The 23,769-nt window shown below is 42.1% G+C and overlaps 1 protein-coding gene across 1 annotated transcript in view; it reads right to left on the bottom strand.

The window, feature by feature from the left end:
- rab38a (RAB38a, member RAS oncogene family) overlaps nucleotides 1-23,769 on the bottom strand; it is a 58,649-nt gene that overhangs the window by 14,612 nt on the left and 20,268 nt on the right. Inside the window, exon 2 of the mRNA XM_063053890.1 lies at nucleotides 18,869-19,149. Coding sequence (XP_062909960.1) covers nucleotides 18,869-19,149 — 281 coding nt within the window. The remainder of the gene's footprint in view (nucleotides 1-18,868; nucleotides 19,150-23,769) is intronic.

Here is a 23,769-nt window from a genome sequence, read left to right as displayed (position 1 = left end):
ACCACTTATTCCTGCAAGTGGCGAAGTGCTACATCTGCCCATTCACCATCTCCTCACCTCCATACAGATCCAACAGTCCTTCCAAGTGAGGCAATGCTTCATCTGCAGATCTGTTAGCGTTGTCTACTTTCCTCCTCTACATTGATGAGACCCAACGTGGATTGGGGACCGTTTTGTTGAGCGTCTCAAAAAGCAGAATTTCCCAGTGGCCAACTACTTCAATTCCTATCCCCATTCCTGTTCCAACATGTTGGTCCATAGCCTCCTCTTCTGTCACTAGGAGGCCACTCTCAAACTGGAGGAGCAACACCTTATATTCCGTCTAGGTAGCCTCCATCCTGATGGCATTAACATTGATTTATCCAACTTAGTTATTTTTTCTCTCTCCCTTCCCTCTTTCCCCTCCTTTCCTTTCTTCCATGATCCACTCTCCTCTCTTATCAGATTCCATCTTCTCCAGCCCTTTGCATTTTCCACTTATCACCTCTCAGCTTCTCACTTCATCCCCATCCTCCACCCACCTGGCTTCACCAATCACCTTCTTTCCTCTCCCCTCACCTTTTTCTGGCATCTTCCCCCTTCCTTTTCAGTCCTGGCGAAAGGTTTCAGCTCAAAACATTAACTATGTGTTCATTTCTATAGATGTTGCCTGGCCTACAGAGTTCCTCCAGCATTTTGCACGTGTTGCTCAAGATATTTTAAAAAGTATTTTTAAAAGTCACCAGGTAGGTTAAAATGGAAATTAATTATTAGCATGTTGGAACTTAAAACAATAAAGTTGTTAAGCAAGATTGATGGAGAACATATAGTGCAAAAACTATAACAAGTCTTTAAAAATACAAATAATTTCTATTAATCAAATATAAAATGCAGTTTATATATTTGGAACACTCAGACAGCAGCTTGTGGATGGAGAAAAGCCAAAGGCATGGAACTGTGCCCCACAAGATCAGCATTTTTTCAGGAAGATGGAGAGTTACAAGAAAGGCATGATACTTAAAAGCATTTTGCATTACTTTACTCTAATGCCAGGGTAATGCTGTTCCAGAAAGTGAAAAAGTAAAGTAAGATCAAAGTAAATTTTTATACCACTAACCTGACATAAGGAATCATTAACACCAACCACTAACTATGCAAGCAGAACAGGATCAAAGCAAATGCCTCCCATCTGTTCAGTTTAATTTCCAAGTTAGCCTGTACCTGCATAGTACTCCAAAAAGGCAAAAAGCGTTTAAGATGTATGTTAATGACAGCCAGCTTCCCTCACTACCATCGTTTGACATTGCTTCTAAATTGTCAGATTGATTTAACTACATCCAATACTGGATGAGCAGTGAGGCCCAAAATGATTGTCTTAATTTCCCATCACTAAGGACTATTTGGAACTGATGCACGGTGTTTTCAATTTCTGCTATACTTACTACAATACACTAGACTATTCAGCCAATCAAATCGATGATGGCTCCTTGCAGAGTAATCCCATCAACTTGATGCCTTCTCTCATTTCCCTGTACCTCTGCAACTTACTCTCTTTCCTGTGCCCATTAACTCCCCATTGAATCTTTTGCCACTTGTGTACAGTTAAGGGTTAATTTACAAAAGAAAATCCTACTATTAAATCTTTCAGATGTGGAAAGTACATAGAGCACCCATTGGAAAATCTCACAGCCGTGGAGGGAATATGCAGACTCCATCCATGGGCAGGACTGAACCAGAGACTTTGGGGCTATGGAACTGTAGTGCTAACCACTGCATCACTAAGCCACTCAAATTTCAATCTGATTTGAATATCAGACCTTGCATTAGTAACATCACAACAACTACTTCCATCTCCATAACATCACCCAAATGTCTTGCCTCTGATCATTGCTGCTGAAAGCCTCAATCATGCCTTTAATTTCCAGACAACACATTCCTGGTTAATCTTCTTCATTCCATCCTTCATGAATGTGAAACTATGCTAAGCTTCTCCACCAACTTCCAAGTTCACATTAAGATTAATTAAAGCCTTGATCTTAAACTATCATTCCTGTGGTTAAATGACCATTTAGCCTATCGACCAGTACATCTTCGGACTGCAAGAGGAATTCAGAGCACCCATAGAAAACCCATGCATTCTATGGGAAGGGCATACAGAAACTCCACATGGATGATGCCGGGATTGAGCTCCAAACTCCGACACCCCAAGCTATCATTCCACTGTCTTGCCCCTTCTAATATTTTCAAGCCGTATCAGACATTGAGATATGTGTACTCTTCTAATTCTGGTCTTTCATTTGACCATGAATATTAGCAGACATGTCATCAGCTGCCAAGATACTTGAGCTCTGAAATTCCTCAGTTAAACCCATGCACCCCCTCTTTTTCAGTCTCTAAGACCTCTCACTTTGATATTTTGTTATGTTTTTGTCCTAGCATCTCCATTAATAATTTAATCATGTCAATATGTTGATTGATATCACTCTGCTGATGTGCCACGGATATTCTTGCTTTACTAAAAGTGCTACACTACTGCAAGTCATTTTTGCTGTTACTAGCTTGCCTCAGTATACAATGTTCTTGATCAGTAAAAGAGTCAATTTCCAAGTGTTCCTCATTGACTTCAGTATCACCACATTGTTGGAATCCATTTTCCTTGTTTTTGAAACTGGTAATATTTACAACTAACGGATGTCTTCACTGCAATGTTCCATTCAATCTGACTTCAAACTAACAGAAACTTGATGCAATCTAAACACAGCATCTCCTCTCAAACCCAGCAGAATAAATGGCACTAGAATCCTTCACTAACACTGCTGAATGAATGATATGCTATTTTCTCCTAGCACATCTGTCTTCTCAAAGCAGTATTGTGGGATTTTATTTCTAGCCTCTTGAGGTTTCATGCTATCAAATGAAGTTTGAAGTCTGTAAATTAAAGGTAGAATCATGACTTTTTATCAATGATACCGCGAGTTTGCACATTTATTTTCATCCAGTTGATAGTCTGAAATCTACTAGTTCTCTGTAACATCCATCTAATAATATAAATAGGATGAATTCCTAATAAACATTGGAATTGGGGTGCCATTTTAGCCTAGTAGTTAGCACGGCGCTATTACAGCTTGGGGTGTCGGAGTTTGGAGCTCAATCCCGGCATCGTCCATGTGGAGTTTCTGTATGCCCTTCCCATAGAATTCATGGGTTTTCTATGGGTGCTCTGAATTCCTCTTGCAGTCAGAAGATGTACTGGTCGATAGGCTAAATGGTCATTGTAAATTGCCCTATGATCAGTTTGGGAGTGTCAGGGGTTGCTGGGTGGCATGGCTCAGAGGGAGAGAAGGGCCCATTCTGCACTGTATCTCCAAATAAAAATAAATAAAGAATGCTGATTAACCAGAAGAGATCCAATTTAACCAAAGTAATAACGCGGATATAACAAAGGTAACCATTCTGGAAGGACAAGAGATAGAAAGAGATGTACTGCCTCAGCCTGCTTACAAGGGATTAAAGGATTACTTAATGTTTGAACCAGAGGCCACAGCCTCGGAATAGAGAAGCATCCGTTTAGAACAGAGATGAAGAAGGTTTCCTAAACAAGAGGGCAGTGAGTCTGTGGAATTCATTGTCACAGACAGCTGTAGAGGCCAATTCACTGGATATATTTAAAGCAGAGATTGATGTATTCTTGATTAGTCAGGGCATCAAAGGAGAGAAGGCAGGAGAATGAGGTTCAGAGGGATAATAAATCAGCCATAATGAATGGTGGAGCAGACTCAATGTGTCAAATTGCCTAATCCTACTTCTGTTCTTATGGTCTTATGGTCCACTTGGATCATAACAGAGACAGCCTAGCTATCTATCAGCAAATACATAATGGAACAAAATGCACAAATCTGCAGGAAGTGTGCAGATATGAATCAGTGCAAACTGATTGTGACCTCGGCCTCCCAAGTATCATGATACTTTTATCACATGACTGAGAAATTCTGCATGGGTTTGTCATTTTAATGTAGCTTTAAACTGTAATTAAAATGGCAGAAGCAGGGCAGTGTTGGAATGCTGCACTTGCATTAGAATTCCAGATCTGGCAGCACGCCTGCAGATGACATACACACTTTCTCTTCATCTGCACCCTGCGGTACATCACTGCTGACAGTAAATATAAATGGAGTCATTTCCAACATTGCCCCTCGACAATGTAGTCCACTTGTTCTTATGTTGCAACCAATGCTGACAGCCTACTCTGCAAAGATAGCAAAAGTAACATCATCTATAATATGAACCAATGGTTCTCCATTTACATTATGTATCGAGGTATATAAAGTGCACCATTTAAAATATGAAGCATATAAATGTTTAAAGTAAACTCTTATCCAACAACAGAAAATGTAAATTAAGTAGAATGTTTATAAGATATTATAAGCCATTATTAAAATAAGTGACAAAAATATGAAGAATTATTTTGTGTATTTTTTCATAATCTCTAAAATTGACAGCAGCACCAGGAACTATGGAACTTTAACTCTAACACCATGAGTCTTCTGTGCACCTTTCCCTCTCCGCTGATGCGGAGTGAATATAGAATGACGTAGTGTAATATAGAGTGGAATCCCCTTCTAGAACACAAGCCATCTTCAAAATTATGCTGAAGCATTTGATGCTAAAAGGTAGGTTATTATCTATAATTAACTGGAAAAGCTCCTGATGAGTTTGAAATGCAAATTAAATTATTTAGTGTAGCAATCATTTCCAAAGTTCTGCCGAATTTTAAGGAAACCTTAAAGAAGTGTGTCACATCAAAAGAATAAAGGAATGCAAATTAAGTCGTGATACGGATAATTGTATCTGCATTCATAAAATTATCCTGGTATGCGCAGGAGAGAACACTACTAAAAATAACAAGTAAGTAGGTTTTCAAATTTACTTTCCAATTATTTCATAGACAATCACAAAACAATTTAAAGCAGAATATAATGTCTAATCCCTCATTAATTTCAGATGTGAGATGATTAATCTTTGTATCCTACGCATTTTAATCCTGGATTTTAACCTTGTTCTCAAAATCATTCCGTAGATGTGGTTTTGAATACATTATATGGCAAAGTCTACAGTAAACGGACACAGGTACAAGTTTTAATGGTTCTCTAATCTCATTTGAATAAATTTGACTTGCTTCCCTCATTTATATTGATTAACAATATGTTTAATTTTACTGATAGGAAAATACCCTTGCACTGTCTCACTTTAAAACATCACAATGGCATGAGATTTCATACTTCATTATATACCTTTAACTGTAAAGGGGTAATACTCACACTCTTTTAACATACATTCACTACAATTCCTCAATAGACACAGGAAGACTAAGGTGATTACCTCAAAGTTCAAAATTATTATTTAAATATCAAAACAAAGTGTAGGAGCCATATACTTATTTTCTGTTTGCCTGTATTGTATTTTGCCCATTTTTATTACTGGTTATGGTAACTTGTCATGTGTGTTAGGGTGTGGTAGAAACAAATAATTATAGTTACGTATTCACGCTTTGTCTTAGTTAGTTAGTTTAGTTTAGTTCAGAGGAAGTAAGCTGGGGGAGGTGATATATTTTTGCTGACCACTTACTTACGACTACACTTAATTACACTAATTTGAATGCTCTTATTTTGCTACATGGCTACTTTAGTTTATTATCACTATAAGATCGTTCACCTTTGCTGTTTCATAATAAAGGATTTAGTGTACTTTTTTTGACTTGGGAATCAGTTATTTGGAAGCGCATCATACAGTGTCAACTCCTATACTGATTTGACTGTTTACTCTCTTCCATAGTTGCTGTCTGGCCTGCTGAGTTCCTGCAGAATTTTGGGTGAGTTGCTTAGATTTCCAGCATCTGCAAATTTTTTTCTTGTTTGTGTCTCAGAGGTTATGGTTGGTTTTCAAGTAACTGCAACATTTTGTCAACAGAAAAAACAGCTATACCAAATGAACACCAGTCTATGGCAAAGGATTGTGTTGGACCTGTTGGTGAAATGGGAATCACAACCTGCGGTCAGATTATCTGTGACAGTTTGTTGATTCACCCTGTGTATTTGTGGTTTGAATACAGTTTTGAATGGTCATTGCTGGTTGCCCATTGGGGACCATTGCTCAGTTGCATGGTGTTGCTTTGGCAGGCTGTTCCGTCTCTCCTCTGGCATTTATCATGGCAATAGAGCTCACTATCTGAGCATCACAATGGGTAGTCGGAGGGAAACGCTTGAAGAATGAGCTGCATCTTCCTCCAATCAAAGTGTACATGGATGACATGACCACAATAACAACAACAAAAGCATATACCAAACGCCTGCTGGATAAACTCCAGGGAAACATCAAATGGGCACAAATGGAGATCAAACCCAGTAAGTCTCTTAGTATCTCAACTGTCAAAGGCCAACTCACCAACATAAGGTTTTGTATCAACGCAGAGCCAATACCAACTGTCCTGGAGAAGCCCGTCAAAAGCCTCGGACGTTGGTACCACGCAGACCTCAGAAACACAGAGCAGGCGGAACAACTAAGGCAGGATACAATCAGTGGCGTCAAGCTAATCAACAACACGGCTTTCCCAGGGAGGTGAAGCTTTGGTGCTTTCAGGTTGGACTGCTGCCCCAGACTTGTGGCCAGTTACCATCTGTGAGGTCACTATGTCTCATGCAAATCGGCTGGAGAGGCTGGTGAACTCACATGTGAGGAAGTGGCTTGGGCTACCAAGATGCCTTAGCAGTATAGGACTTTACGGGAACGGAGCCCTTTCTCTGCCAATTTCTAGCCTGGTGGAGGAATACAAATGTGCCAAAGCAAGGCTGGAAATGACACTCAATAAATCTCGGGACCCAATCATAAGAGGCGTTGCTCCAGCTCCAGCAACAGGGAAGAAATGGACCCCAGCCGCAACAGTACTGGATGCAAAAGCCGCCTCCAACAGCGGGACATAGTGGGCAGTGGAGGCTTTGACCTTGGAGTGATGAAACCAACCTGGCAAAAGGCTACTACAACTGAACGCCGGCACCTGGTGGTGGAGGAGGTGCGCCACCAAGAAGCAGCAGCCAGGTGTGCCAAAGCAATATCCCAAGCCAAGCAAGGCTGCTGGATGAGGTGGGAGGGTGTTGCAAGGAGGAAAATCACATGGAGTGAGCTGCAGAGCATGGAGTCAAACAGATTGAGCTTCATCATCACAGCAACATATGATGTCCTGCCCTCTCCTACAATCCCAAATCTTTGGCTGGGAGAGGATCCAGCCTGTCCGCTGTGTGCAGTTCCAGCATCCCTCAAGTACATCTTGGTTAGTTGCAAGACCAGCCTAATACAAGGCAGATACACCTGGTGACACAACCAAGCTCTGAGGTGTTTGGCAGCTGAACTTGAGTGTAAGAGAGTAACCACCAACGCCAGGCCTCTCAATGCCCAGAGAACGGTCCCACAACTACCATCCTTCATCCGGGAAGGAGAGAAACCGGGGGCTAACCCCTTGCCTCATGACTCATGCCCACTGAGTGCAGCCAGGGACTGGGAAATGTGTGTTGATTTAGGCCAGAAACTTACCTTCCCAACTGAAATTGCAATGACCAACCTGTGGCCTGACCTGGTCCTTTGGTCCAACTCCTGTCGGTGCATCTTTATCATTGAGCTGATGGTGCCCTGGGAGGATGCTGTGGATGAACTTACGAACGGAAAAGGCTGCGATATGCCAACCTTGCAGTTGAAGCAGAGGAGCCCGGCTGGGACGTAAAAGTGTGTCCAGCTGAGGTGGGTGCAGGGGCTTTGTAGCCAGTTCCACCGTAAGGCTGCTGAGGGAAGTAGGAGTCAGAGGGCAGGCCCATAGGAAGCCAATCAAAGCACTTGCTGATGCCGTCGTAACGAGCAGTCACTGGCTGTGGCTGAAAGGAAGGCATGCTGTCTGTTGTGATATACCTGTACATGCACTCGTGAGCAGACGATTAAAGTTGGTGCGCATGCGCCGTTGCTTCTATCTGAAATATCTGTCTCGAAACATGGTGGCAGCGGCGGGGCTCGGAAAATTGCTTTTTTCAACCGCAGCGCCCGATTTTTTCAACTTGCAGTTGGCAGCATAATAATAGTGCAACTCTGAAACATCGGAGGGTGAGTGTAAGAGTAGAAATATGTCGACTGACACGAGCAACCGGCCACAAATAGAGACGGGTGCAGTAGCAATGCTTAGAGGTGAGACAGCAGAATCTCAGCGGCACCCAGCACCCGTGGGCGACCCCGTGCCAGGGAACCATGGTCGGGGCAGAAGTCCTCGCCCAGTCAGCGGCATCCATCCGCCACCGGCTGTGATGGTCAACCGCGGAGTGATAGACAGATGGAAGACATGGTGGCAGATGCGGACTAACTACAGCATCGTAGCACAACTGCACAAACAGGTTCCAGCAAAACAGATGGCATTATTTTTACATACAATTGGACCATCAGGACTTGAGATCTACAACAGTTCTGTGTTCACAGATGAGGCTGAAGGCCAAGACCTCACAAAGATTTTAGCTGGATTTGAGAGATATGGTACCGGTGAGAAAAATGAGACATATGAACGGTACTTGTTCAACAAGCGGCAACAAGAACAAGGTGAGACCTTTGAATCATTTCTTGCCAGCCTTAGATCTCTTGCAAAGACATGTAATTTTTGCTCGTGTATGTCAGACAGTCTGCTGAGAGACAAGATCGTACTGGGCATTAACGACTCCCAACCAGAAAACGTCTGTTACAAGAGAGAAAGCTATCGCTCAATGACTGCATTGACATCTGTAAAAGCACAGAAATGGCTGAATCACACCTACAAGCATTCAGTACAGCTGCAGATAGCAGGTCTGCTACTGCCCATGGGATTAAACCTGCACTAACAAGAAAGGTTCAAATATCCTGGACAGAAGGCTAGTGCTACTGGTGGGACCAGAGCAAAAGGCACCTTGAACAGCCACAGAAGCGAAGTGAACCCTTGCATGTACTGTGGCACGGAACATGCAAGAGACAAGCAACAACGCCCAGCATACGGACAGGTGTGCAAGGCGTGTGGCATTCGAAATCACTTTGCAAAGGTACGCAAGCAGGAACCCGTGCATGGGGTGGAAGCACAAAGTGAAAACCAAACTGACAGTGACAGCAGCACTGAGTTTATCGACAATGTCACACTGGTGGTCAACAGTCTGAAGACAAGGGATGACGTATTCGCACAGATGCTCATCAATGGAAAGGCAACAGACTTCCAAGCCGACAGTGGGGTGAGCAGTAACATTCTACCCCGCAAATACTTGGAGGGAGCAGAGCACACACTAAGACGATGCACAAAAATGCTGATGATATGGAACAAGACCACCATGGATGCAGAAGGGATGTGCAGAGTGAAATTGCGTAACCCCATGACGAATCGCTATTTTGTCGAATTTGTCATAGTCACTGACGACTTTACACCATTGCTGGGAAGCAGGGCCAGCCAGCAAATGAAGCCAATTACGGTCAACGATGACAACTTTCGCAGGGTGCCTGCACCTACACTTAAAGAAAAACAATGCGCACCAGAAGAACGCTATGTAGAGGTGTTCGATGATGCGCTCGGGGAGCTTCCGGATGCAGCCCACCTGCAGATTGATGAGGACGTTCAACCCACAGTGTTACCCCCACGACGTCTACCGCACACTATGAAGCGGAAAGTGAAAGCTGAGCTTGATGAACTGGTAGACCGCAAGGTGATAGCTCCAGTCCATGAACCTACAACGTGGGTTAGCTAGTTAGTGGTCGCAGAGAAGAAGAACGACAATCTTCGTATATGCACTGACCCTCGACCATTGAACAAAACGCTGAGGAGAGATCACTACCCTCTTCAGGTGATAGAGGACATTTTGCCAGATCTTGACCAGGCTAAGGTTTTCACCAAGCTTGATATGTGTTCTGCATTCTAGCAAGTGAAATTGGACAGTGAATCAAGGCTGCTCACCACTTTCAACACACCTTTCTGGTGGTACAGATGGCTCAGACTCCCGTTTGGAACCAGCGTTTCATCAGAGATCTTCCAGCATAGGCTGCACCAGGCGCTGGAAGGACTAGTGGGAGTGATCTGCGTCAGAGACGACATTCTGGTGTACGGAAAAGGGGAAACACAGGAAAAGGCAATTGCCAATCATGATGTGAAACGTGAGCAGCTGTTACAGCGTTGTGCAGGGCAGCATATCGGGCTCAACAAGAACAAATCATTCTTCAGTGCGACAGAGATATCCTTTTTGGGGCATCTCATCACAAGTGAGGGACTTCAGCCTGATTCTAAAAAGGTCGCTGACGTTCTCAACATGCCAGCACCCACGGATGTGCAGGGAGTGTAGCGATTGATTGGATTTGTCAACTACCTGAGCCGTTTTCTACCAAGTCTCTCAGATACCCTAGCAGGGATAACAGTAGAACAGCAATGGCAAGTGTTTCTGGGAATAATGTGGAAGGTGCAGGATCAGTTCATTCCAAAGAGGAAGAAAGATCCTAAGGGGAGTAAGGGGAGGCCGTGGCTGACAAGGGAAGTAATGGACAGCATAAAAATAAAAGAGAAGTATAACATAGAAAAGACAAGTGGGAAGCCGGAGGATTGGGAATCTTTTAAAGAGCAACAGAAGGTAACTAAAAAGGCAATATGTGGAGAAAAAATGAGGTACGAAGGTAAACTAGCCAAGAATATAAAGGAGGATAGTAAAAGCTTCTTTAGGTATGTGAAGAGGAAAAGAATAGTTAAGACCAAAACTGGGCCCTTGAAGACAGAAGCGGGTGAATTTATTATGAGGAACAAGGAAATGGCAGACAAGTTGAACAGGTACTTTGGATCTGTATTCACTAGGGAAGACACAAACAATCTCCCAGATGTAATAGTGGCCAAAAGACCTAGGGTAATGGATGAATTGAAGGAAATTTATATTAGGCAGGAATTGGTGTTGGATAGGCTGTTAGGTCTGAAGGCTGATAAGACCCTGGGACCTAATGGTCTGCATCCCAGAGTACTTAAGGAGGTGGCTTTAGAAATCGTGGACGCATTGGTAATCATTTTCCAATGTTCTATAGATTCAGGATCAGTTCCTGTGGATTGGAGGGTGGCTAATGTTGTCCCTCTCTTCAAGAAGGGAGGAAGAGAGAAAACAGGGAATTACAGACCGGTTAGCCTGACGTCAGTGGTGGGAAAGGTGCTGGAGTCAATTATAAAAGATGAAATTACGACACATCTGGATAGTAGTAACAGGACTGGTCCAAGTCAGCATGGATTGACGAAGGGGAAATCGTACTTGACTAATCTTCTGGAATTTTTTGAGAATGTAACTATGAAAATGGACAAGGGAGAGCCAGTGGATGTAGTGTACCTGGACTTTCAGAAAGCCTTTGATAAAGTCCCACATAGGAGATTAGTGGGCAAAATTAGGGCACATGGTATTAGGGGTAGAGTACTGACATGGATTGAAAATTGGCTGGCTGACGGAAAACAAAGAGTAGCGATTAATGGGTCCCTTTCGGAATGGCAGGCGGTGACCAGTGGGGTACCGCAGGGTTCAGTGCTGGGACTGCAGCTGTTTACAATATATATTAATGATTTAGATGAGGGAATTAAAAGTAACATTAGCAAATTTGCAGCTGACACAAAGCTGGGAGGCAGTGTGAAATGTGAGGAGGATGTTATGAGAATGCAGGGTGACTTGGACAGGCTGGGTGAGTGGGCAGATGCATGGCAGATGCAGTTTAATGTGGATAAATGTGAGGTTATCCACTTTGGTGGTAAGAATAGTAAGTCAGATTATTATCTAAATGGAGTCAAGTTAGGAAAAGGGGAAGCATAACGAGATCTAGGTGTTCTTGTACGTCAGTTACTGAAAGCAAGCATGCAAGTACAGCAGGCAGTGAAAAAAGCTAATGGCATGCTGGCCTTCATAACAAGGGGAATTGAGTATGAGAGCAAAGAGGTCCTTCTGCAGCTGTACAGGGCCCTGGTGAGACCACACCTGGAGTACTGTGTGCAGTTTTGGTCTCCAAATTTGAGGAAGGACATTCTTGCTATTGAGTGAATGCAGCGTAGGTTCACAAGGTTAATTCCCAGGATGGTGGGACTGTCATATGTCGAAAGATTGGAGCGACTGGGCTTGTATACTCTGGAATTTGGAAGGCAGAGAGGTGATCTTATTGAAACATATAAGATTATTAAGGGATTGGACACACTGCAGGCAGGAAGCATGTTCCCGCTGATGGGTGAGTCCAGAACCAGAGGCCACAGTTTAAGAATAAGGGGTAGGCCACTTAGAACGGAGTTGAGGAAAAACTTTTTCACCCAGAGAGTGGTGGATATATGGAATGCTCTGCCCCAGAAGGCTGTGGAGGCCACGGCTCTGGATGCTTTCAAGAAAGAGATGGATAGAGCTCTTAAAGATAGCGGAATCAAAGGTTATGGGGATAAGGCAGCGATAGTGGATGGTCAGCCATGATCACAGTGAATGGCGGTGCTGGCTCGAAGGGCCGAATGGCCTACTCCTGCACCTATTTTCTATTGTCTATACCCTTGTGCCAATAAGACAGCTGACAAAGCCAGATGAAGCATGGGAGTGGTCAGCTGAGCAGCAAAACGCTCTCTCTAAGATCAAGTGGATGGTATCCAAAGCACCGGTGTTAGCATACTACAATTCTAAGGAAGAGCCAACCATCTAATGTGACACCAGCAACAAAGGCCTAGGGGCAGCAATCCTCCAGAATGGATGTCTGATTGCACATGCAAGCAGAGCACTAATGGACACAGAAATGCGTTACGCAGTGAACGGAAAGGAAATGCTCACAATCGTTTTCACACCGAAGCGTTTTCATCAATACACTTTTGGCCGCTTCACAAGAGTACTCAGCGATCACAAGCTGCTCGAAATGATAGCCGTTGGTGAAGGCATCAAAGCGCCTACAGGGAATGCTTCTTCACCTGCACAGCTATGACTTTTGACATCACCTACTGTCAAGGAAAGCTCATGCACCTCGTGGATACGCTATTGCGAGCAGTTAGTGGTACTCCAGGCCAGGAGAATAGCTTCGACGAAGTCAACATTTTATTGCACCTGCCAGTCCGTGATGAATGTCTAGAGCAGATTCGCAGAGAAACAGTGAAAGATGACACACTACAGATGTTGAAACACATAATCATCAGTGGATGGCCGAGCGAACGTGACATGCTACCAGAGCAACTTACACCTTACTATAGCTATAGGGATGAGCTCGCAGTCCAAGATGGTTTAATCTTCAAAGGTGAGTGTGTCATCATACTGCAAAGTGAGTGAAAGCAAATGAAGGAAAGAATTCATTCATAACACTTGGGCGTAGAAGGATGCCTCAGACACACATCCAAATGTCTTTTTTGGCCAGGTATGAGCAGCAACATCAAGCAATATATTGCTACATGTGATGTTTGTTGCACGTACGAAATGAGTCAGCAGAAAGAATCATGAGAATAAGTCATGAGGTACCTGCTCGGCTGTGGGAAAAGATAGGTACCGACCTGCTTACATTCAAAGGAAAAGTGTACCTCATCACCGTTGATTACTACAGCAATTTTTTCGAGGTAGATCTTTGCGATACGACCAGCGCAGCCCTTATTCACAAATTGAAGGCTCATTTTGCGAGATATGGTAGCCCAACACAAGTGGTTAGTGATAATGAGCCACAATACACGTCAATGGAGTTTCACAGATTTGCACGAGTATGGGATTTTGAGCACTTGTGTAGCAGCCCCGGAAATAGCAGAGCGAATGGAAAAGCTGAGTCAGCAGTTAAAACATCTAAGCGGGTCCTCACAAACAGCAACACATCGCGAGCAGTTCCCTACCTCGCACTTCTAGATCATCGCAACTCACCTTCGCAAGGACTCAGCACCAGCCCTGCCCAGTATTTGATGAATCACCGCACACGCACGCTCCTGCCTACAACAGAGAGTTTACTGGAACCCAGAGTTGTACGCCAACGCGAGCATATGAAACGTGTCCAGCAGCAGGCCGACAATTACAACAAATCAGCCAAAGATCTTGCCCCACTCGACGAAGGGATACGCTGCGCATGCAACCCTTGGTGCAAGGTAAAAAGATCTGGGAGAAAGCAATTGTAGGTCGGCGCCTTGATGAGCGTTCATATGTAATTCAAACCCCTTCTGGGATCTACTGACGTAATCGCCTACATCTACAAAGATGACTGAGGAACCGTCTGAAAAGCTAATCACATATGAACAGGTAAAACTAGGTCAAACAACCTAGATCAATGATTACAGTGTGCCTACCGCATCAAATGCACACAGCCAACCACTAGCAGGAGCTAATGACACAACACAAACACTAACACAAACGTTGAAACATGCAAATAACAAACAACAGGACTGGACAAAACAGTAAAAACTCATTCTGGCCACACACAATATCTAGAAGACTTTGTCCCACATTGAATAATTGCATGAACAATTGAACAATAAATCTGTGACACTATTTGGCATTTTAATGTCACGTTTATACTCAAAGAAGGACCATGTCCTATTTGAGGTTGTGTAGTTTGTAGTTTGAAGTTAAAGTCAAATTTTTGTATGTTTTATATTTTGTATATATGCTCATACAAATGGAAATAATGAGTGGTATGTATTTGTGACAGGCATAAGAGACATAAGGCATGATGAATGAATCCTTTGAAAGTTAATTCCATGAAAATACGCTGGAAAGCAGACTTCAGAGAAATTGAGTTTAATTGTTAATACAATTGTTCCATTTCTTTGTTTTGACAAAAAGGGGGATGTTATGATATACTTGTACATGCACTTGTGAGCAGATGATTAAAGTTGATGCGCATGCACCATTGTTTTTATCTGAAATACCTGTCTTGAAACACTGTCTGGGCTGCCAAGTGACCATCTAGAGACTAACCATGTGACACACACCTAGGTCTGATCAGCCTGTGGTGGGCCTCCCTCGGCTGAGGGTATCTTGTGATAAAAGGCCGAAATACCGAGTGATGTCGAGGTACACAACTGAAGATGTGTCGTAATGGTAGTTACATCATCTAGTGGTCATCTTTAAGAACTACTTCCACTCAAGTCAAGTGCAGTGCAGAAACTTTAGGGATTGTAACATCCAGTCTTATTAATCAAACTGTGGATGTGGTTTTGAATACATTATATGACAAAGTCTACAGTAATGGCACAGGTACAAGTTTTAATGGTTCTCTAATCTCATTTGAATAAATTCGACTTGTTTCCCTCATTTATATTTATTGGCAATATGTTTAATTTTACTGAGTAGGAAAATACCCTTGCACTGTCTCACTTTAAAACATCACAATGGCATGAGACTTCATACTTCATTATATACCTTTGATTGTAAAGGGGTAATACTCACCTTCTTTTAACATAAATTCACTACAATTCCTCAATAGACACAGGAAGAGTAAGGTGATTACCTCAAAGTTCAAAATTATTATCTAAATATCAAAACACAATGTAGCAGCCATATACTTATTTTCTGTTTGCCTGTATTGTATTTTGTGATGCCCTTTTTTATTATTGGTTATGGTAATTTGTCACGTGCATTAGGGCATGGTAGAAACAAGTAATTATAGTTACGTATTCATGCTTTCTCTTAGTTAGTTAGTTTAGTTCAGAAGGAGTAAGCTGGGGGAGGTGATATATTTTTGCTGACCACTTATTTACGATCTATACTTAATTACGCTAATTTGAATGCTCTTATTTCGCTACATGGCTACTTTAGTTTATTAGTTTTTTATCACTATAAGATCACTCATCTTTACTGTTTCATAATAAAGGATTTAATGTATTTTTTTTGACTTGGAAATCAGTTATTTGGAAGCACATCATACAGTGTCAGCTCCTATACTGAGTCGACTGTTTACTCTTTTCCATAGTTGCTGTCTGGCCTGCTGAGTTCCTGCAGAATTTTGGGTGAGTTGCTTAGATTTCCAGCATCTGCAAAATTTTTTTCTTGTTTGTGTCTCAGTGGTTATGGTTGGTTTTCAAGTAACTGCTACATTTTGTCAGCAGAAAAACAGCTATACCAAATGAACACCAGTCTATGGCAAAGGATTGTGTTGGACCTGTTGGTGAAATGGGAATCACAACCTGCGGTCAGATTATCTGCGACAGTTTATTGATTCATCCTGTGTATTTGTGGTTTGAACACAGTTTTGAATGGTCATTGCTGGTTGCCCATTGGGGACTGTTGCTCAGTTGCATGGTGTTTGCCCAAGGGTACGTTGCTTTGTTTTAATTAAGTAATGAAGCATTATTCTGGTTGCCGACATTGGAATTGAATGCTGTTTGCTTGCTCTGGTTTATGCACTCTGGATGCTTGGACAGTTTGTTTGTTGCCAACATTTATTCAGTGGAATATCACTGTTGCGTTTTATGAATGTGTTGTAGGCGAATGAAGAGTTCATTGTGAGTTGCGTAACACAGAGAATCAAAGCATGGAACTGACATCAGCAATCCTCAAGTCGGGGCTTGCAAAGAGAAATTAAACTTATTTCGAAAGTGAAGGTACATCAAATTGCAGTTCTCCGAAAGTAGTATAAAATAAATGTGAACAAAATTAATGGTTTAATACCATCAATTAAGGATCTTATGGAAAATAAGGAAAATGCCTTACAAGTGCAATCTCATTTTGAGGACTTGACTGATCTCTGTGTAGTTCATGCTAAGCAATATCACATGCTAATCTCATTAATTCCCAAGGATGAACAAGAAAATAGAATGAATATTTTTCAAACATTGATAGCTATAATTGTGTACTTATTGAGGATGTGAAACAATGGTTGACCCAAACATGTTATATTGAATATCATGTTGCTGCAACAAGTGAACATGTGTCTCACCATCCATCAGATGATGTTTCTCAAATTCCAAGGCATGTTTTGACTATGCATATAGCAGAGGACCCACGAGTGATGTAAACACAAATTACAGTGTGTCAAAGTCAGCTCTCAAAGTTCTCCTGCAGGAAGAAAATCTTCCGTATCTACTCCTTCCTCTGCACACATTAAAACAGAGGCTGATTTAGCTCCATTAATGACATGAAGGACAAATGTGCTGGAGGAGCAAGAGGAATGATTAATTGCCATGGAGTCACGGAGAAGGAAAGAACAGCTTAAGTTGGAAGAAGAAATTGATGTACATTTGTCTAAAGTTAATGTGCTAAGGCAGGGGTAGGCAACCTATGGCCCGTGGGCCAGATCCGGCCCACGAGCAAATATTGGGATACTGTGTTTATCTGGCCTGCGAGTGATTTTTCCTTATTCTGAGTGTTTCACGCGACCACAGTGATAGACATGCATGGCGTCTTGTTACACTGGCCCCAGGTTCCGTTTTGTTCCAAACCAAACACTGGTATATACGAATGACGGAAAGGCAGACTACCTTACTGATATGTATTAGATACTCTTCGTGCACGCGCAGGTTTTCAGATGGGATTGTTCAAATTTGTAAACAGAAACAGCGTCACTGTGTTTTAATAAGAAATTCACGCTAAGTATTGAGACATTTACATGTGCTACGATACTTATTGAATAACTCGTGTTTCGAAATAAAATTGAAGAAAAAAATTCCAATGGCAATGAATGCATATCGGAGGAAGGTAGACACTGAGTGCCAAAATTACGAGATCCGCCATAGTGGAAATTTTAACAAGTTTACTGGGCAAGCAAGGAAAGATGAAGCTGAGCGAATGAAGGCTAGTTTCAGAAAACAAACATCATTTTTTGCTAAGAAAAGCAGTGAAAATGAAGGAAATACCCGTGTCAGCTACGAAGTCTCAAAACGCATTGAAGAAATGATGAAGCCTTTTACAGATGAACAGTTTGTCAAAGAATGTTTACTGGCAGTGGTGGATATTGTTTGTCCTGAAAAGAAATCTTTATTTGCATCTATCAGCCTGTCAGCAAGAACATAGAAGATTGAGAGGAGATTTGATAGAGGTATCCAAAATTATGAGGGGTATTGATGGGGTAAATGCAAGCAGGCTTTTTCTTTTGAGGTTGGGTTGGACTACAAGCAGAGATCATGGGTTAAGGGTGAAAGGTGAAATGTTTAAGGAGAAATTTCTTCACTCAGAGGATTATGAGAGTGTAGAACATGCAGCCAGCACCTGCGGTACATGTGAGCTCGATTTCAATGTTTATGTGAAAATTGGATAAGTACATGGATGCTGGGGGGTGGAGGCCTATGGCCCTAGTGCAAGTCAATGGGAGGAGGCAATTTAAAAAGTTTCAGCATCAACAGAATCGGCCAGAGGGCCTGTTTCTGTGCTGTACTTTTCTACGACTCTAACATTGTTTGTCTTGGTTCATTTCTTGATAAAGAATCGAACGTACTTCTTTTTAGTGCTGAGGTGTGTGAAACCGGTCAAGGAGCACAATGGCTGCAGGGAAACAACTGGGCCACAAGGCCGCATCCCAGTCAGCGATCTTAAAGTATGTTAATTTAGAATTAGACCGGTGCTACTCTAACTCTGCTCCCCCTATTCTGCTAATCCTATCTCTTCATCCTCACTCCCTCATTTTAAGCCTGCTTCACGTATTTCTATCTTTCATAGTCCCATCATCCAAGTTTGCTATTCCATACAGCTTCTTCAAAATAGAAGCACGTGATTAGAAGCAATTGTCAGTTTTGATTTAGCTTCATTCATCAGCGATCCAAGGCAAATTGGATTAATACATTTTTCCTTTAAGTTGTGCTAACTTTAATATATGATGATGTTGCCATGTTGATGGCCTGTTTGTATTTCTATGCAATTTGTTGAAATTAATCTTTTTTAATCTGCTATGATTATCAACTGGTACATTAAGAATTAATTTTTACCTTTGCTGAAGTTTCAAAGCAGCTGACAAATCCATGTTCCTTGCAGAACTGTTCCATTCTTCCAGGATTGGCGGATATGAACTCACTCCCTTTATCACATTTGTTTGCCAGTAAGACAACAGAGACAGGTTTGCCATTAGGGAGAGTCAATTTCGAGTCCAAGTCATCTTTCCATTTAGACACTGCTTCAAATGTTGAGGCTCGTGTCACATCAAAGACTATGAATGCTCCAATGGCCTCTCTGTAATACACTCTTGTCATGTTCCCAAATCGTTCTTGACCTATAAAAATAAGAATCACAATGTTTTTATCCTAGAGTTTTTATCATGTGATATTCTCACTTAACCTGGAACAGATTTTAGATGTCAGGAAAGGTTTGGTGAGAGCATTCATGCCTGAAACAAAAGGTTGTTGGTCAAAATCCCACTTCTCAAATTTGAGTGTAAGGTCTCTGAGGGAGTGCTGTGTTGTCAGGGGTGCCATCAATCCAAAGAGTTATTCAGTCAATTCTGTTCTCTGGTGAATGTAGAAGATCTCATGAAACTTTTACAAAGAAGAGCAGGGCAGTTCACGGTTGCTCCGTCCATTATTTACTCCTCAATACAAATATTAAGACAAGTTATTAAAACAAGATCGCTTTGCAAGACTTTTCATGTTGCACCAGTTCTTAGAGTACAACATCGGTTCTGCTTCAGAAATTTTACTGTGGCTGTATTTCTGAACATGCTAAGGACAAAAAGGTGAAGTCAATGCATTTTCTGACATGAGTGTTTTACCTCATCCTTTATAATCTTACGTACTCCTGTTTCATACCTTAAAAAGGATTGAACATCACATGCACCATAAAGTAAGTTTTCAAATATACTTTGCAGAATTGTAACATACCCTAATTTTCTACTATAGTAAATCTTCTTATAAGCAGTAAGAAGCCTGGTACAGAGGATTTGTGGTTGGATTCAATTGTGTAGAATGATCTGCACCAGACAAAAGAAAAAAAAGCTGGGGACCCGAACCATTGACCATAATATAACACATTACTGTAACTTTATATACCATAAGTATGTCTGTAAGCAAGATAGCAAATCACAGAAAAGAATTTTCAAAAAAAAAATAGACAGCGATATTGGCAAAGATCAATTTATTACAGCAATAGAAAACAATGAAATGATGTGCAACAGGATCCAGCAAAATCACATTTCACAAAAAAAAACAACCTCCTAATGAGGCATCATAGGTGAATAACAATTCCAGAAACAGACATGTACCAAACCTATTGACAGTAAAAGAGAGCACAACAGGAGAGATAATGAAGACAGTTGAGATCAAGGAACAGGCAGCCAATAAATGCAATGGTAAACTATCAAGAGAAACAAAATAGGAAAATGCTCCTCTGTGTTCTGAATATTCTATTCTATATAAATAATAAAAAGGAAAATCAAAGTAGAAATATGAATGATAAGAGACAGACATGATAAAAACCCTACTAGTGATTCCAAAATAGTAGCTGAAATAATTAAATATTAAGTCAGTATTCTTGAGGGATGATATCATATTGTATAAAATGACATTGCCACATAATAAAAATGAATTTAATTAATATGATTTTTAATTATTGAAGGGGCCAGTGCCCTCGTTACCTAGTGGCACAACCTTGAAGCATGCAGAGCTCCTGTATGTAAAGGCTTCAAATAGTGGAGAAGCTCTTAACTAGAGAGATGAAGCCTGCTCTTTTGTTAAAAGGATACGCCAATCTGATACACTGGCTCCAAAGCTAGTCATAGCCGAAGGGTGGTAGTGGGAACGAACTCTCACCGCTAAACAAATGCTCTTCATGGCGAGCGTCTCAAACAGCCTCTGACAACCAAGTCCAACTCCTGGCCTTCATGTGTGGCGTAGTTCTTATGCCCGGCGGAGCTGGTCTCACAGACAGGAGAAGGGGCGAAGGCAGGCCACTGGCGCCTTAAAACCAGTTGCTCTGGGCAGATGGGGCTCGTTAGCCACGGATGGTAGCTCATCTAGGAGAGGGAAACTCTGATTTCAAACCTCCGCTGCCTTGCGGCTATACTCTCTCACGGGAAAGGCTTTGGGAGTAACCCTGAGGAAAAATCCGGAGTCGGAGTCCCGAAGGCGGCTGACTGCTGTACCCAGCACTGGCACGGCCACTCCTGCGATGCTGCTGGCACCAAACTGTATCGACTATCATCGTTCCTTTGGACCTGTCATCAGCATGGAGGGGGGGGTCTAACTGCACAGGCAACAGGCGGATCTCCATATCAACTCTGCCCTGGCTTGCACCCTGGACAGGCCACTCCCAGTGACTACCAGAGGCGCCGTATCCATGGTCGACCACAACCAACGGAGGCCACACACACACTGGTAGGGTCTTTGATGTATCAATTCTCCATAGGGCAAATCTTGTGTTTTACTTCTCATCTGGAGTGAAGTAATCAGCCCCTCCCCTTATCTCCTCATCACCACAACCCCTCCCGCTCCCCCTCCCCACAGAGATCCATCTCCATTCCCGACGAAGGGTCTCGGCCCGAAACGTCAACTATACCTTTTCCTAGAGATGCTGCCTGGCCTGCTGCGTTTACCAGCAACTTTGATGTATGTTGCTTGAATTTCCAGCATCTGCAGAATTCCTCGTGCTTCCATTCCCTTTTATTGCCTTTCTTATGTTATTGGATCTCTTCCTGGCACTTTGCCACAAACCATTGTCTCCGTGGTGCCCTAATCTTCAACCTGAAATGCTGATTTCCTCGCTGAACCCAGAATTCATAATTCATCATCAGTCCCCCCTTCTACGCATCCTCTTTCACCAATCCACCCCACTAACTTCTACCAGCCCAACAGCACACATCTTCTCCTCATCCTCCTCCAACATTCATTCATCTTCCCCCTCAGTTATTCTACCCTTATCTCAATCAATAGCATCCAATATTGTCCCTCCAACCTCCTTTCCCTAAACCCCTGATCTCATCCACCACCCCCATCTCCATCCATTCACTCCTTTCTCATCCTATCTCCCAATCTTCTTCCCAATTATTTTCTTCACAATGTCCAACTCTGTCGATTTAGGAGAAAATCAGTGTGCATAACAATTCAGTCTCACCAGGTGGAACATTTAGATATGCATATGTGATAGATTTAGGCACACTTGGGGTCTCACATCAACTCCCTGCAAATTCTCTTCAATGCTTGAAACTGTGAGTTGACAAATTTCAGCCCGACACCTTTGCTGTTATTACAAAAGCACAATTGATTCGCTTTCGTAAAACCACCTTGATCTTTTGCAGAAACTAAGTTACAAGCAACCACATCTTTCACAGTGACATTAAATCAACTGTCAGTCACCAAAAGCTGCATTCTTATCAATACTAGATGAACTGTGATAGCTGAAACAAAAATTTAAGCTATGGATACTTCGTATCAATTAATAATTCGAAACTGATGTATCAAGCCATGAATAATAAATACAGCAAAATAACTTGCAAGCTGATTCATAATATTTCTGAAAATTATTTTGCTTATAGTTGCTTTAGTTAGTAATGCTTATAGCTTTGTATGAATCAGACAAGTAATTGGTACCATCTCCAGTAATAATGGAGTGATGATGGAGGGTTTGGGGAAAGAGAAGGAAGATTCTGAGATTTCTGTTCTAGGTTTTCAAGGGTGGATGAAACGTATTTATTAAAACACTTTATTTTTCTGTGATTTACATGACTTAGGGCAGAATTCAAGAAAGCTTTTTTAAAGTGTTTTTATAATGTTGAATTAGATTAAATTAGATTATGAGGACACACAGTCCCCTTTTATTGCCATCTAGTAATGCATGCATTAAGAAATGATATAATATTCCTCCGGTGTGATATCATAGAAACACAGGACAGACCAAGATTGAAAAACTGACAAAAAACACATAATTATAACATATAGTTACAACAGTGCAAGCAATACCGTAACTTAATGAAGAACCGGCCATGGGCACGGTAAAAGAAGTTAATCAAAGTCTCTCGAAAGTCCCACATCTCACGCAGACGGGAGAAGGAAGTAAACGCTCCCTGTCATGCCTGACCACAGTCCGACTCTGAGTCGTCCGAAAACTTCGAGCCTCTGACCAGCGCTCCAACACCGAGCACCGAGCACCATCTCTGCCGAGCGCTTCGACCCCATCCCCGGCCACCAGTAGCAGGCAAAGCTGAGGATGTGGGGCCTTCCCTCCGGAGATTCTCGATCGCACAGTAGCAGCGGCAGCGAACTGAGCACTTCAGAAGTTTCTCCAGATGTTCCTCCATGCTTCTCACAGCTGTCTCCATCAAATCAGAATTGTGCATGATACCCTATTTAACAAATACGGTATCATTTCACCAGAGAGGCTGCGCGCGCTGCGTCGCGCCGCCATCCTCTCCTCTCTCCATAATATGGCTATTCTCCAAAAATGAGTGGAATATTCGACATTTTCCCAATTGCTTTCACATTCCTCTGTTAGCATTCTCTATCTTTAACTGCGCTCATTTCATAGCTTTTAAGTTCCCTTTTTCTCTCTCTAACTTTCTCTCTTAGCATTATCACCCAGATGACTCCATCTAAAGCTAAAGCCCAAGCAATTCTGTCCTCAACATATCATCAATATTCACTTCATCTAATGCAACCCATCCTCATTCTGTCAGGAATGTAAAACTAACTTGTTTCCTCTCTTTCCTAGTTCTGACGTAGGGTCTTCAACCTGAAGCATTAGCTCTGCTATTTTTTCCCCACAAGTGTCACCTGACCTGCTGAATGTTTCCAGAACCTTCTGTTTTTCTTGCGGCTCAAACATATTATCTGAGCCACTGCATGCCTCACATTCATAGATTCAATGGTTCATTCATTGTCAAAGTATACAACTGAAATTCTTCTTC

Source organism: Mobula hypostoma, chromosome 7, assembly GCF_963921235.1.
Source record: "Mobula hypostoma chromosome 7, sMobHyp1.1, whole genome shotgun sequence".
Classification (NCBI taxonomy): domain Eukaryota; kingdom Metazoa; phylum Chordata; class Chondrichthyes; order Myliobatiformes; family Myliobatidae; genus Mobula; species Mobula hypostoma.
The sequence above is the reverse complement of the archived record's forward strand: the minus strand, read 5'-3'. Positions and strand labels throughout refer to the sequence as shown.